Raw genomic sequence first — 17,500 nt, 5'->3', positions numbered from 1 at the left:
TGCTAAACTAAACTTGTCAGATTTTTTCCATTGCCACCCATCTATCTTCTATAGCATGTTGAGCTGTTGTGACGATAAAGGTGGCCTACACATGCCATTTCTGATTTTGAGCCACAAGATGTGGTCGGTTTTGAGCCCTGTTTGTGTGCACCGATATTCAAGAAACTTCAAGTCTCTTGTGTGGAATGTTACCGAGTGGATTTGGACCTTTAGATATAGCCACAATTCAGCATGTAATTTTGTGTTTGTCAGAGGTTTTGAGAATTAGTGCAAAATGTGCAGATATCTAAATTGACTCTTTTAAATGGTAGCCATATGAATGCAGTGTGCAGAAATTCTTTTGGACATTACAGCTGTACCTGTGTATTGAAAGGATACATAGGTGGGAAATTTAATAACAGCACATATCTTAATAAGTGCTCTGAACATTGCGGTTTTGCTACACGATTTTATAACTATTGTTCTCTAGTCTTGGGTAATGCCAGTCTCTGTACCATAGTCTTCTGCTGTCTTGGGTTGGAGATCTCTTGCTTGAGGGTACACTCGGGCACACGATTCTATCTTGTATCTCTTGTTCTTGTTATTTTTAATTTTTTATCCTCTTGTTATTTACAAGTTTTCATAGTTTATATATGAAAGATTTATTTCAATGTTATTATTGTTCTTAAACATCTCGTAGTTTTTCCTTATTTTCTTTCCTCATTGGGGTATTATCCCTGTTGGAGCCCTTGGGCTTATAGCATCCTGCTTTTCCAATTAGGGCTGTAGCTTAGCAAGTAGTGATAATAATAATAATAATAATAATAATAATAATAAAAATAACAATCATAATAATATATATTATCTGGAGTGTTATTTACCAGAAAATAAGGATTCCTACATCAAGTCAAAACCTTGTGATATTGGTTAATATTCCTGTTTTGGTTTATGGTGTTGAATGTCTCTTGGTAATTTAAGTATTAAGTTTAGTATTAAATGCAATGGATTGAGGATTAGTGACATTAATTAGCTTCACTGACATAAAGGGATGTTTTTTTTTTCCAATGTTTCCATTGTAAAATATGGGTGTACAGTAATAGCAATATACAATTATTGTGGTAAATTTAAAGTATTAATCAAGGTAAAACTATGATTTTACAATAAGAAATATATATGATTGTATGTATATACGCAAGTAGATAGATGAATAAACTGGAAAAATAGCTGAGCCTCATTCCGGTCAGTAACCCAACCCACAGCGTAGACAATATTCTCTGGACCCATTGTTCAAATATGTGTGTGTATACTTTATAAGATTTTTCCTAATTCTGATCATCCCTTCCGACTACATAGAGTCAAACCTCTAGCTATGAAAGAATCGGCTTACAAAATTTTCACTTTACGAAAGGAGATGCAAAGAATTTTACGACTCAGATCACGAAAAATGTTTCGGACAACGAAAGGTGGTACGGAGCGGGAGCCCGACCGTATCCGAGACGGATTTTGAAATTTGCACGCCGCCAGCCCGTAAACTCGCTACCATTCTCCTGCATTCCCATCTCCGTACTCGGATGCTAGTTACCACCATGACATCCTGCTCTCCTATTGGTCCGCATCTACTGTACTGTATCCCATCGTGCATCTACGCATTGGCGTTCCTAAATCTTTTCGCTCCAGCAGCGGTATCTTACGCATTGACTTAGTGTTTGTGATTTCGCTTTCGTAACAATTTTACTGTACATACTGTTATTGTGTGTGATACTTACGATACATCATTAGCCATGGGTCAAAAGAAAGTTGCTGATGTCAAGGGAAAGAAGAAGAGGATGCTTTCTATGGAGATGAAGATGGAAATAATTAAGAAATACCAGGCTGGCATGCGGTTAAGTGTGCTCGCGAAGGAATACGGCCGTAATCCGTCTACGCTAGGAACGATCCTGAAGCAGAAGGAAGCTATCAAAGCAGCAACACCTTTTAAAGGCGTGACTGTTTACTCCAGCAAGAGGAGCCACCTCCACAATGAGATGGAGAGTCTGCTGCTTGTCTGGATAAAGGACAAATAAATGGCTGGAGACACTATCACCGAAGCAGTAATCTGCCAGAAAGCCAGCGCCTTTTCGGTGATCTCGTGCATGCTCAGGCTGAAGCCGACACAGGAGAAGGAACATCGAAGCAGGAACCCCCCCGAGTTCAAGGGTTCTCGTGGGTGGTTTGAAAAATTTAAGAGACGCTCAGGCATTCATTCGGTGGTGCGTCATGGGGAGGCTGCAAGCTCGGACATGAAAGCGGCCGAAGCCTTTGTTAAGGCGTTCGACGAGTTGACTGTCCGGGAAGGCTACAGTCCCCAGCAAGTCTTCAATAACAAGGGGACTGGGTTTTTTTTTGAAAAAAAAAAGCCTCGTCGAACGTACATCACGGCAGAAGAAGAGAGGCTACCTGGGCATAAGCCCATGAAAGACAGGCTTACCTTTGCATTCTGTGCAAATGCCAGTGGGGATTGCCAGGTAAAACCCCTGCTGGTGTATCACTCCGATACTCCTCGAGCCTTCAAGACTCACAAAGTCACTATGGAACATCTAAACGTGTTGTGGAGGGCTATTGGAAAAGCCTGGGAAACAAGACAATTGTTTATCGAGTGGATAAATATTTGTTTTGGCCCGAATGTGAAAAAGTATTTGGAAGAGAAGCGCCTCCCTATGAAATGCCTGCTGGTGCTGGACAATGCCCCTGCTCACCCTCCTTCCCTCCATGAAGATACTGCAGACAATATTCCTTCACCAAGATTCTCTATCTTCCACCGAACATCACCCCTCTCCTCCAGCCCATGGACCAGCAAGTGATTTCCAACTTTAAGAAACTACACAAAATATCTCTTCAAGAGATGTTTCAAAATCATTAAGAACACAAACCTCACCCTTTGTCAATTTTGGAAGGAGCATTTTGGTAGTCATATGCCTCAAAATGATTGATCAAGCTTGGCCAGAGGTTTCGAGGCGCACCTTGAACTCTGCTTGGAAGAAGCTGTGGCCTGATGCCGTCTCTGCACGAGATTTCGAGGGCTTCCATGCAAACCAAATTGAAGACGAGTCTAAAAATGTTGACGATCCTGAACCTGACGCTCAATCTGAAGTTGACGAGTTCGTTACACTCGGGAAGTCCATGGGTATGGAAGTTGATGAGGCCGACATTAATGAGCTTATCGAGGAGCACCAAGAGGAACTTACGACGAATGACCTGAAGGAGCTGGAGGCCATGCGAGTGAACGTCGATCAGGAAGAGTACAGCGGGGGGGATGACCCACTGACAATGGCAGAAATTAAAGAGGGTCTAGATGGCTACTTTAAAATGGTGGCTCTCGTAGAAAACACACACCCAGAAAAAACTCTCACAGGTTGTGCGCTTGAGTACTGTAATGAAGTTTGCCAGAGTTATTTCAGGAAAATTTTAAGAAGCAGGCAGAAACAAGCTTCTTTGGACGATTAATTTAGTAAGAGGCCTTTGGTAGAAGCAGACCAAGCGCCAGCTAAGAAACTAAAGAAAAGTGGCAGTGATGAAGAAAATACGTAGTGTAATTAAATTTAGAAAATAAAAAAACGTGAAGTAAAAAAAAAAAAAATAGAAAAAGGTAAAAATAAAGAAATTTCATTTCAAGTTTATCGTAAAGTTAAGTGTTAATATTTTCTGATATTTGCAGATACATTTCCTAAAATCAAGTGTTAATATTTTTTGTCATTTATAATTCTGTTTTGTAAAGTTAAGTGTATACATTTTCCTCCGTTTTCATCCTCCTCTACCGCCCCGCACTTCGCTCTCGGACATTGCCTCACTCTAAGGGTAAGGTTCCAATTTTTGTTACTTTATTTTTACTGTTTGCTCTAATTAAACACTTCTTTTAAAGAATATTAATGTTAATTTATTATTATTAAATGATCAAAATACAGTACTTTTTATATATTTAGTACTGTTTAGTGGTGCATATCATTTTTATAATAATTTAATGTGATGTTTTTCTAGGGTCTGGAACAAATTAGGCTATTTACATGTAAAAGGCGACTCGCTACATGAAAAAATAACTTTACGAAAGCCCTTACGGAACCAATCAATTTCGTGTTGCGAGGTATCACTATTTGGTAAGCAGTAGATTTTAAATATTGCTTTGTCTTTCCTGAGGCTCAATACAACACAATATTCTAGATGTTTTATTTTGGCTATGCCCAAATTGCGAAATGAATGACCTTCCTAGTCAAATAAAAAACTCAGTGGAACTTCAGTATGCAGTTTTCATGATAATGACGTTAATATTTAACACATACCTAATTGTCCAGAATACAGGTGTTGAGATTACACACTTTATTTATATCAATCGCAAAAAAGTGGTGAGCCAGGGAACGTCAAGTACTTTGATATTGGACTTACTATTGATGAGTTCGTATGGAATGATAAATTATCATAAAATTTTCACATGTGGAGGTTTGGTATATTAAGAGATTATTTTCAAGGTAGTTTGAAGGTAAAATATGTAGGTTTCTATGATAATTAAGGGGGACGAACTTTCCAATAAAGCTAAGACATACTACAGAAATGGTTGGAATCATAGAGTATTCAACGACTTGTGTGTAGTGTTTTAACCAACTACAAAATCCACATTAAATAATACTAGAAAATCCCTAATGTATTCCTTCTAACCCCAAGCTTCAAGTCTTCAACTCACCATTGTTTCAATGTCAACTTCTCATAAAAACAAGCCCTTCAGATGAGCTCAAGGAGCCTCTATAGGTTTTTTCAGTGGTCTTATTAAACTTCTTTGCAATGAATAAAATAATTCAGAGCTCAATAACCTACTTTACAATAAATAACATACATATTTAAACCTATGCTTTTCTTTACATCTTGATAGTAAATAAATAAAATTGCATCAGCTGGATGCTGTGATGTAGAGTTCGTTTTTCAAGGAAAGTGCACAAATGAGGAAAAAAAATATTTATAGCATTTCTAGTGCACCAATCCATGAACACCTGACTGGACTGTTACAATAAAACTCAATCAACTACAGTAATCTTTGAAGACTGTAAATTCCAAAATTTCTCTACAGCTTCATAAAAGGGATTTTGACTAAGGAAAAATCTATTTCTGGGGAGAGACCTGTGGCGGCCGGTGAAAAGATTCCTTCTTATATACCTTTTCTGATAAAACCTTCCAATTATACCAGAGAAAGATAAAAGCATGGAATGCTGAGGTTACAACCCTCGCGCGAGCACCTTTTGGGTGTCGTGTATAAAGCAAAGGTGCGTGAAATCCACAATTCACAGGTTGTCTTCCATTTAGTTAATTCCTTCGTTAAAGGGATGGGCCGATACAAAGGCCCTAGCCAACCCACCAGCGCCAAACCACCCACGCGAGCGCCATCTGAACCACATCCTTCTAACAATTGTTAATGACAAATGATTAAAACTTACCTTTGTCTTTCTTGAAAACTCAAGTTGGAAGTTTAACATCAAGAATTGAAGTTCATTATCACACATTTCTTGTACAAGGCCATCATGCTCATGTCTCTCTTTGTAATAAAAAAAATAAGGTATGGTTGAAAAAATTCATTAAACCCTTGTATTTACATAAAACAATTAATAATCATTCCAGTTCAAAGCAATTTGTGGTTATGAAAATGAAACTTAAAAATTTAGATTTCCCCATAATCATCAAGCACTCAAAATAAATTAATGTATAAGAAAATTTATTTGTGTGTGTTTACCTTTAAACCTGAACCAATGGACTACATAACTATTAATATTTGGTAAAAAAAAGTATTCTATAATACCTTAAAACCAATAAATAATAAAGAGCTTAGACTCTTCAAAAGAAACTAAGGTTTACTAGTTTTGAATTTCTTTCCTGAAACAAGTTCATAGAAATTAAAAATAAAATAAAATTTTAAGGAGATGAACTAAGCATCAGAATATTAAAAAAGATTTATATTCATGTTATATGATGATGAGTGCTGGAAACAGCTTAAAATAATGGTTGCTTCAGAAAATATAGTTTAACATACACAAGGAATAAGTTTCTAGTGCACTGTAAGGTAAAATTTAAATGTCCTACTTCCACATTAATTCCATAATTTTTATCTAGAAAGTTGAGATCAGTTTTCATAATGAAATACTAAATGTATTGTATTTTTTTTTTAATAACTGTACAGTCATCTATATCACATCAGCTCTAAAAATATATCAATCTTAGGATGATATATTATAAATCTTCAATTTTCCTGAACAGTTCAGATTGCAGAAAAATTAAAAATTTTAAAACAATGTGTTTTTCCTAACTATACAAAACTGAGTCCGTTACTATTGGAGTACAGTAGAAATATAACAAAATGTTCCAGCTTTCACTGTATTTCTACTCTTAAAGGACAATAGTCTGTATTATTGTGTAGGAACAAATGTAGATTATAATTCAATAAGACTATCATTTACTAATTACTGTCATGTCTAGGTTATATATATACATTACCATGAAATAACTTCTACAGTAGTGGCCTGTAATTGATATACAGCCTATTCTAATAATCATCTGCCTTTAAGAATATTTTAAATAACTATTACTGTACTCTTGTCCTATCCTAGGTGTAAAATAACCTACCAGTATTCAACATCTAAGTTCTTAAAAGTCTTTTAATAAATTTTCAACTGCAAAGTGGTGGACCAACCATGCAAAACTAAAGAATTTTTTTTCTGAAAAACTACAAAACCAATTACTAACTTCTGCAAAATTCAGCCCTACCTCACACAACCCTTCTACTTACATAAACACACACTGGAGGATAGTAATCTAAGTGGCTTTAAATAAAAAAATACCATCTTTAAATAATCTATTCTTTGAATGATGCTAAAATCTGGCTCTTTAAATTACAGTATCTGTATTCTTCGGATGATGCTAAAATCTGGCTGTAGCAAAAATGGCAACGCAAAATAAATAAAGATGGATATTAAGGTCCTTACCTTCTTGTTATAATGTTTTAGATCATCTATATCATTGACATAGAAGAGCTGAAGAAATTTTTCATTAAAGGCTGCAAAATAGGTCACAATCCTGTTTCCAAAGTAGTCAAATGTCTTTTCTCAGAAGAAGATTAATGTGTAACTGAAATTAACACTTTTGAGCAACACTTTCAAGAACAGAAGAGTATTACTTGTCCAAATAAAGTCAATCAATGTGTATAGGTCTTGCTAAAATAAATTGTCTTCCTTAGTCATATTAAATCTTACTTCCTTTGCAACAATGTAAATATTGGCAGTAAACATCTATCTGGGTTGGTAGGAGGTAATGGATGAATAATTACTAGTTACCTTTACTTAAATTGTTTCTTTATCTGCCATTAGTTATGAGACTCAAAAGCATTCTTCTTTGGGTAACAAGGCCATATTCATGACAGATCATCATTGCTGTCAACAATAAAATTTAGTACAAAGTAGTAAATTAGATGAAAAAAAGGTACATTTTCAACCATTTTTTCCTGGTTCTTTAAGGATAGAACAACAACTCCAGGGGCATCAATCAATTATACTTGGTTTTCTCACAGATATTACAGTTATTGCAATTCAATTGGCTCTTAACATGCATGTTGTGCAGTTAAAGTTTTTAAAAGCTGTGTAAACACAATTGGCATCATAAAAAATAGGGTTTTTATTATCTTAAAAGAAAAGTGTTAAAAGGAAATAACAGAAAATAACCAAAATAAATTATCAATGATGTAATAAATATCAAACAGTTATTCAACAAAATATAGCCAACATTATAAATTAAACTGCTATAACCTTTTAATTAAATTACATAAAACAAATTAAGTTTACAGAACTGCCAGAATTTTCTAAACAAGCTGCTATGGCGTCTTAAAATTATGGAAAATCACACAACTGGCAGAGCATTCATTTTGTGTGCCCTGAGTATCTTCTCTATCATGATAAATCTACTATTGACTAACCTTAAATCATGACGTAACGCGTCTTTGCATCACATGACTTGTTCACAACGCAATTTTCAGTCTCTTGCAATTACAGGAGAATTGATCAAGCAAATTCTCCGCACCACACAGAGTAATTCTCAGACAAAACGTTAACAATAAAAAGCTAAAAGTAATAGAACAGCTGATGGTTTAATGCACCACAGAATACCTAACTGCCGATGACTATCTTAAGATATACACCAGACCTCAAATTATCACATTACACAAACAGCACAACTGCATATACCACATTCTTAGTAAGTAAACAACCACCTTAAAATCAGTTTAACAAGAAAAACTTCAGCAAACAAGCAATGGCAATATTTAAAATTACTACGTAACCTTCCAATTTGATTCTTAATAACTGTCAATAATCGTCAACTTTGAATACAATTGCATTGGTCAGGAGAGGATGGAATGGAATGTCTAAATTCACTTGACAGATTGTACTAGCCATTGCATTAAGCATTTTCCTTATTTTAACATTGTACTTAGTACTGACCTATGTCATTATTTCATGTCTCCGTTCCTTGCAAGCCAAGTTAGACTTGAAAAGGCTTTTACTTACAACTTAATTATTTATCAATCACACATGATAATTGGTCATTACAATATTTAGAATCATGGCAGTATGTATTTGGATTAACATCCAAACATCATAAATAGTTTATTTCATGAGGATGATGCTTTTAGCATCTTCAGTTTTCATAAATAGTTCAGACTAAAAAAAAAAAAAAATTATAATTCAGTAGGACTAGCATTCACTCCTTATTGTCATATCTAGGCTATAAATACACTAATACGAGATGACTTATGGCAACGTTTGACTGATACACATTTTCCGATAATTAACTGCATCTTGCAGGCTTCAATGGCTTACAATACTACTAAGAATACTGTACTATCATCAAGATGACCTTCAAAGGTTTGTAATGTGCATATAATAGTTCTAATTTCTTTACCTATATTTCAGCATCTAATCAAATGTCTTTAAATTTGAACTATGGCCCTAAATACAAGTTCAGGCAATGCTGTTTTAAATTCTACTGTATTTGGTCCAAAGAAGCCTATCATTACATGCAATAATATGGATCCACACCTCTCTTCAAATAAAAGTAACTCAATTTTGCATATACTACACAGTACATCAAAAACAATTATTTGCTGTACTGAAGAGAGCACTCAAAAGATTTGGACTACTGCATTGTATTTTCTTTCAATTTTCAATATCTTATAAGATTATGGAAAATATTTAGGTCTTCAAACTGTTCCTATGCATGAATTTGCAATACAATTTTAGGAGTGTATTTTATTTACATTATGCAATTAGAAAATCCCTGTGGCTTTGTGATAATCTCATACATCATTTGGTCATATATTTACTCCTAAAACAACTCAACAACTTGTGGCACACTGAAGTAAGGATGCAGGGAACTACAGTAGCTATCTATTTCTAAAGGAATTTTGCAAATCCATTTACTTTCAAACAACAGATAAGAGAATACACGAGGTTTTCATTATACATTACAATGATTAAGAGATGAACACCATTGATTTAAGACAGAAGCTGAGTGAGACTACTACTATTTTTTACTCTAATCATAAAAATAAATCTACATCTCAAAAGCCCATGAATAAGGAAGGCATCATGATCATATTTTTTTCTGATTGTATTCTGGAAGTCTTTGTTTTACTCTTTATCCTCTGGATCTACATAAACTTGATTCATCTTCACTACAGAAATCGAAACATGTCAAGCATGCAGTGATACCCAGCCTACAGAACCTTTATCATGGCTGAAAACAAAATGGACAGAGTACACAGATCTTCCACACTAATGATGATAAAGTCAATATTTTTCATGACATGAACTTACAACATTATCACATAGCCACTGACAATTGTATTTACAACACATTTGCATTGCTCAATTTCCAAAGGTATCCAAACAGTTTATGAATCACATGGCTTCAATTTTGAAGTTCTCCAATAACCACTGGGGTAGTCCATTAGAATCTCAATACTTGAGCAGTCCGGAATGGTAAAGAGAATACTGTACTTCGCTGCAAGGTAGCACTTACTCCCCTCGCATACCTCGTACATCGCCAATCTGTCTTTGCTGAAAGTTGAAGAATTATTGAAAATGAGTGAACACTCCAGTGGATCAAGCCTAAAAAGCCATGAGCTTATAAGTAGTAGTAATTTAAAAAATTTTCCAGTTTACAGCATGAATTAAAAATTAAACAACTATACTCTACTAACAGATCTGTGTGGTGTCACAGAATACTCTCCAGAAATCTAAATATAAATAAAGATGATATTGGAACTTCCTAACCTGACTGTTCATAGACAGTAGTATCCTGTATAGAGGTATTGCATTTGGTGTGGTGTACCTTGCACATAAAACAGTTGGCAGTATTGAAAAAAAAAATAATTCAATACCCTTCTCCTTTTATGCACCAATTTCCAAAAATCTCCTCTTTATCCCACGGCTATTAGTATTCAACTATAGAAGGCTTTATGTTGAAATGTCGATATGACTAGCAGACCTGGTAGCTCTATGAAATTCTTTTTCAACTTCTCTTGATAGGGTATTTTCCTATTCTATCTGACTGGGAGAAGACTGCTAACAGTTTAGTGAGTATGTTCTTGGGTAAACTTGGTCCGTCAAATGTGTCTGGCCTCCAACCATCCCTTGCTCAGTTAGTTTTAAAACGTAAATAGTCGGTAAAAATTTGGAATCCAATCAGGGAAACTCTTAAAGTGATTATGAGCTCACTTGAGGTTAAGATTGGTTATCTTTTAAACTACTGTAATCTCCAGTGGTTGATAAATTTATTAATTTTGATTAATACTCTCATTTTCTTTCCTTCACTTTCCCATCAAAGTGTGGGAATCAGCAATATGAACATCAAAGAAGTTTCATAAATATAAACAGAATTTTAATGATAAAATCTATTCTTTTTATACTCGCCTGATCTTCATATACGTGGGACCCTTCTCCCCATTGATCAGTAATTTCAAGAAACTAATGAATGGGTTTTTGCCTTCAAGAATTGAAAAGTAGACTTTATCATTGACTGGTTAGTTACCAGCAACAGCCATATAGGGAGGTGGTTGCCAGACAAGGCATTTTGCAAGGGGAGAGAAAGGAAAATTTCTATTTTGAGGTAAACGTCGACACAGCTTAAGTAGAAGCAATATGAACATTAGATTATTATAACTATGACATCTTATTGAAATTTGTTGCTGTTGTTGTTGATGCTTTTCTGGTATAAGCAAGTTTTTATAACATTCCTTATTTCAATACTTTCCCAGTATTCATATACTTCAGTGTTTCAAGAACAAGTTTACAACAAAAAGTAGGGAAAGTATTTTTTTTCCTTCTTTAACTCCTCAAAAGAAGTCTAATTGGAAAGGGACCTCTGGTAGTGATATCACTCGCCCCAGTTTTAATACCGACACCCTTTACGGGTGAGCGAGCTGGGTATATTCCTGGCATTCCATGCAACTTTTTTTTTTTCTCTGGTATATTTAGCAGTATTTATACCTTTTAAATGGTGCTTTAAGGAGCATTTCACTGGGTGACACAGGTTCCTCGCCCAGAAATAGATTTTTCCTTCGTCAAAATCCCTAATGTTTCTCGTCACAGTAGTAAGCATATCGTCTCTCCTTTTACATTTTCAATGACATGTGAATCAAGAAATTTTGGATTATTTTACTTGGCGACCTTTTGAGATATGTCTATTTTTTGTCCTTTTGATATTTCCCGTAGAGGGAAAAAAGCCCAGTCTTTGTAACAACCTTCAACTACCAGATGCACTGCTCTATCTCTTATTAATCTATATATTATTCTTTCTCTTTCCCCTTCAACTGTTAAGCAATAGTTTTCCAACCTCAATCGAAAAAAATAACCTAGACATTAAAATTTGCTGTCTGATTAAACTACAATTATAATAATAATAATAATCCTAAGCTTACTGTTCTGTCATAAGATCAATAAAGACATATATTGCTTATATAAAAAAAATATAATTCTAGCATTTTACCTGATCTAGCTCCTCTTTAGTTTTGTCTTCCAGCCTTCGAATGTCCTCCATTGTCATGCCATGCCAACGATCCATCCAACAAAATACTTGCCTGTAGGTAAAGTGAATTTAGTCAAATGGTTTTACCATAATCTTTTATGTATTTTATAGATTCAAGTTATTGGTCTAAAAAATAATACTGTAAATTATTTATTACAAATAGCCAAGTTTTAGTTTCATCAAATTTCATTTACTACCATTAGAGAAAACTTTTTTAGTATCCATCACCTGAGAGGAAAATACAGTACCATCATTATTAACACTACCATTAAAATTATTGAAAGGTTAGAGACAGATAAGGATTACAGAGAACGTAACCACAGTTCTGTTTACATTTTGTCAGCTGGACTCGCATAGTTAGTGTTGATTTCATTATTGATGCGGTATTTTACCCTTAAATAGGCTATTCATTATGAAATTATATTAATAAGATGTAAGGTAAATATCGTTTTGTAACATTTATCAAGCACCGTATGCAGGGCAACCAATATACTTAAAAACACAATAGATTTGATACATTTTGTAGTGCTTGACTTGCAGACTTTGAACAGCTTCCGAAATACATTTAATTTATTTTTGAAAAATAGCAGACCGCATAAATGGGGAATCGCATAATTCGAACACGCATAATTTGGGACTGTACTGTACTGCTTACAGAGTACATTGCATTACAAATAGTATTTAGTAAACTTATGTAAAATAATCTGGTAGCCTCACTGATCAGCCTTATGCTTTACTCCACAGACAAACCATTTTAAATACCAATACAAAAAGTACTTAATTTCTGTAATGATATACTGAACATACTTCATAAAGTATAAGCTGAGATGTTATTCATTATATGAAATTAGCAAACCACAGAATACTATCAAGATTAAATATCATACAGGTATCAGTAGATCAATCTACTGAACCTTTCCCAAATTGTATATATGTAACATTCTTAATTTTGGTCTCCGTAAAAGTTCAATGCTCCACATCCACTTAATGGACTGTAATGCTGCCAGCTATAATGTACTTTTTTTCCCTCTTTTAGTAAATACTCAACCAATAACTATAAACAAACTATAAATGACCAGATGACTTCTGTAACATTCAGTGGAGCTATCAATCTTTGAGTCCTTTTACAAAGACAATGAAAATTTACAAATAAATTACTTAGTTTACATTTTTTACAATTTCCCCAAAACTGTTCTAATTGGTAACTACACAATAGCTTTCCCCCCTAAAGTATTACCGAGTTGAAAAGGCCATTTGAATTTCAATTATACAAATAACTAGAATACGCAATGAGGTCTTATAAATTAATTTACCTATGGAAATTAGTGAATAGTCTCCGCTCCACATCCTGGATGAATTTTTCTATGCGGCTTTGCAGTCCAAACCATTTAAATTCACATGTCACAAGTTTATAGCAAGTCATCACTGGATCACACTGAAAGATGAAAATAGTAGTTTACAATTACAAATTAACTCCTTGACCAACTAGTATTCCTTCAGCAAGGAAAGTAAAGTATTTCTTATGGCTAATATGATTCTTTTCTTTACGTGTTCTAGCAATTTATAAACACAGTATTTCTTTTATAAATATAATTTGTCAATAAATTTTGAAAAACTAGTTTAAAAAGTAACTATGGACACAGTCGCCCTACAAATAGTACAAGAATGATTATATACTTGAATGGTTTTTAGTTCCATTTTATCGACTGACCTTTTTCCACCACTGAGGGCCTTGGAGAGGACCTCGGCCAGTTTTTTCCGATTTAAACTTATTAGGATCTTCGGTGGGTTTATAATCAGCTGGCTTGACAGGGTCATTAGCAATGTCAATAGGAACAATCTCTCGCAACTTTAATCTGTCACCCGTGAGCTCGTGTGCCTGAAATTATTAACGTTGAGATGGATTACAAACGATACAGGAATTTTGCAAAACAAACTACATTTACTTCTAGGCAAAGAGATGCTGCTGACATCTGTCCCTTAGTGCCTTTGACAATTAGTTAATGAAAAGATCTATGTGCAAGAGCTATACATTTCTATGTGAATCTAAATATCCAATGAAAAAGACTTTTGGTATTTATAAATACTATTCAAATGAAACTGCAGCTAATAAATGTTACAATGCAGTGAAATGGGACCATTAATAGCCTTCTAAGATTAATATTATCAAAACACTAAACTTAACGTACATATTAGAATTGATAAATATTTCATAATGAACTAAATTTTACAGCATCTAACAAGAAGGTATTATTCTCCAGTTAAAAAATATATCTAAATGCTTATTTCAAGACATCTTAATAATCTTGAATGTAAGCCTAGAAATATGTTATATTTATACAACATATTAAAATTGTTTAAAAAATGAGAGAGAGAGAGAGAGAGAGAGAGAGAGAGAGAGAGAGAGAGCGCTCAACCTAGTAATAAAATTGTTTAAAAATGAGAGAGAGAGAGAGAGAGAGAGAGAGAGAGAGAGAGAGCTCAACCTAGTAATAAAATTGTTTAAAAATGAGAGAGAGAGAGAGAGAGAGAGAGAGAGAGAGCGCTCAACCTAGTAATAAAATTGTTTAAAAATGAGAGAGAGAGAGAGAGAGAGAGAGAGAGAGAGAGAGCTCAACCTAGTAATAAAATTGTTTAAAATGAGAGAGAGAGAGAGAGAGAGAGAGAGAGAGAGAGTGCGCTCAACCTAGTAATAAAATTGTTTAAAAATGAGAGAGAGAGAGCTCAACCTAGAAATAAAATTGTTTAAAAAGGGGAGAGAGAGAGAGAGAGAGAGAGAGAGAGAGCTCCAACACGAGATTCAGATAAATTGAAATTCATGCAAGCTAATGATTGAGGTGACTCACATTCTCCATGGTTCCCATGTCACCCGCGTGTAGAGTTTCAATGCTTATGAAAAAGTTTTTCTTCATATAGCCAGGATTCTGTCATCATGCAAATTAGGGGAAATGGAAAATACAATGATGAGAATGAGCGTAATATTACAGACAAGTGACATTACAGTACTTGGCAATGCAGCCAGACAAATACAGTACAAATACAGCAGCTGTATGAACTCCAAGGTGCGGTCCAAGGTTAGAATTCAACATTAACAAGCATCCAAATTTTGCGCTTAGAACTAGGAATGATGGCTAGACAGACGGAACGGTGGGACAAGCTCGTATTATTCTAGCTCTAATTCCGAGATACTGTAACGCTCTCCTCCTACTTGTCAGATTTTCATTTCAACACTACAGCGGCATATATGGGGTAGGCTGCTAAAATGGGTCTTTAAACTTTAGTAAAACAAAAGGGAGGCATAACAGTATCTCAGATACAATAAATAGAAAGAGTAATGAGTAATGTAAGCATAATGAATAATGTCTTTGGAGCTTCTCATTAGCAAAAGAATAAAAACTGCTTCAGCCAAAGGTAGTGTCACTACTCCACAGATCACATACACAGCAGAGAAGTGTGTTCTGACAAAGTGACGACACATTCTAAAAGCCAACGACTATGCCTAAACAGCAATGTTTGACTTTGGTTAACAACTTGGCTCTTAGAGGGAACTAAGTTAGAAAAGATTTTAGTAGCTCATCACTCTTAAGATGGTGCAGATACTGTGGAGTTGAATTTGTTCTTAGTGCATTGGCCACCATGAAACAGCAGATTAAGAGTATAGAGTAACAATTTGTAAACTTTTGTGAAGACCAGAACAATACAGTATCTCTAGGGAAGAGGAGAAGTTGTGAACACATTCAGTGAACGGTATGCTTATTGAAGAGTACTGCATATGATGAAATTCTGTACAAAAAAAGTGCAAATGTGTTAAGTCCTACCACAAATGTGTAAAAGAAAGTAAATTAGAATGAGTGCCTTCACAACATTCCCTTTCCCATGCAAAAGGAGAGGAGTCAAGACCAAGTAGCTAGCAGCAAGGTTGGTGGTAGTATTCAAAGGTCATGAGCTGTTATACTCTGCCCATCAACCAACCACTCACATTCTCTCGTTCTCCATCATCAGGAGCATGGAGAGTCTCTATTGTGATGTAAAAGGCTTCTTTCATGTAACCTGGATTCTGAAAGGCAACTAACAGTATTAAAATGTGTTTAACTAAAGTTTAAAAATGTCTAAAAACAATGCACAATAAAGTTCTATGCCACCACTGATTATTGTAACCGAGAACAATGTTTGGACTTTCCGTAACCTGTAATGTATAAAGCAACCCTCAAAAATGTAAACTGATATGTAATTGATTATTTCAATAAGAGCACCCATTAATATGAAAGAATTGTTGTTAATATGAAACATTACCACTTAATCATCACAAATAAAAATGTCCACTTTAGCATTTAAGAATGGCTAATAAAAAGCCAAATACAAAAATTACGTAAAAAAAATACTACCAAAATATCCAATTCTCACTAAACTCTTATGAACCAAAAATACCGTAAAAGAATTGGAATAAAGATATATAAACTTTGGAGGATTTAGAAAAAAAATCATTGAGATCATTAAGCCAACTGACTTGTAACAATATAGAATCAAAATAGTTTAGTGTGAAGCAAAATCCTGCACATAATTCCAATTCAAACATATGATTTTCTTTGTTTTGTAACCTACTATAGCACACCATAAATCAAAAACTATGTAGAGTAAATCTGTAATCATATCATCTAAACTATTGTAAAAGTTAAATCAGGATCAAATATAAGAAAAATTGCTCTAAAAAAATATCAAACTTATAAAATGTAAAATACTGAAATTTATTATAACTATCATAAAATATCATACATACATACATACATACATACATATATATATATATATATATATAAATTATATATAAATTATATAATTTATAAATATATTTATAATATATATAATATATATATATATATATATATAAATATATATATATATATATATATATAATTTATATATTTACATATATATATAATATATATTATATATAAAATATATGATATATATTATAATATATATATTATATATATATATATATTATATATACTGTATAATATATATACAGTCAGTGCGGATCGCTGTGTCCGGCCAGTCAGCCGGACACTTCGTTCCGCTTCTTTCGGAGTCATCACGATCATCGGGTAAAAAATCGACTGAGACTTATTGACTAATTGGCATCTTTTTGTCCAAGTTATCACCTACTCATCTGCGTGGGTGGAAAGTAGCCAGTGTATTTCCTGAAGCCGTGAAGTGAGGTCGTGTTCCGTTTAAAGGGCCGAGTTGCAATCGTCCTTTTGTGAATTTGCGTGGCATTTTTGTGTAACAAACCCCCCCCAGTGATGTCTAAACCTCGTACAAGTCACGATGATATTGTTAAGAGTGATAACTTGTCATAAGTTAGGTCTTCAAACGAAGGAAATTGTTAAGAACACCGTCATAAACGAGAGGTCAGTGCGGCGCTTGGTAGCCA

The 17,500-nt window shown here is 34.2% G+C and overlaps 1 protein-coding gene across 2 annotated transcripts in view; it reads right to left on the bottom strand.

The window, feature by feature from the left end:
- Positions 1-7,711: 7,711 nt before the first annotated feature.
- LOC137632965 (phosphatidylinositol transfer protein beta isoform-like) overlaps positions 7,712-17,500 on the bottom strand; it is a 46,058-nt gene continuing 36,269 nt past the window's right edge. The window contains exons 5-9 of one of the 2 annotated variants that reach the window (XM_068365099.1): positions 16,046-16,123; positions 13,778-13,945; positions 13,380-13,501; positions 12,028-12,118; positions 7,712-10,097 (exon numbers count right to left, since the gene is read on the bottom strand). In XM_068365099.1, the coding sequence (XP_068221200.1) occupies positions 10,056-10,097; positions 12,028-12,118; positions 13,380-13,501; positions 13,778-13,945; positions 16,046-16,123 (501 nt within the window). In that variant the 3' untranslated portion in view covers positions 7,712-10,055. Of the gene's footprint in view, positions 10,098-12,027; positions 12,119-13,379; positions 13,502-13,777; positions 13,946-14,912; positions 14,991-16,045; positions 16,124-17,500 lie in introns of both variants that reach the window. The other variant, XM_068365098.1, reaches the window with a different exon arrangement.

This window comes from Palaemon carinicauda, chromosome 42 (assembly GCF_036898095.1).
Source record: "Palaemon carinicauda isolate YSFRI2023 chromosome 42, ASM3689809v2, whole genome shotgun sequence".
NCBI classification, from domain to species: Eukaryota; Metazoa; Arthropoda; class Malacostraca; order Decapoda; family Palaemonidae; genus Palaemon; species Palaemon carinicauda.
This window is presented reverse-complemented; position numbering and strand designations above follow the sequence as displayed.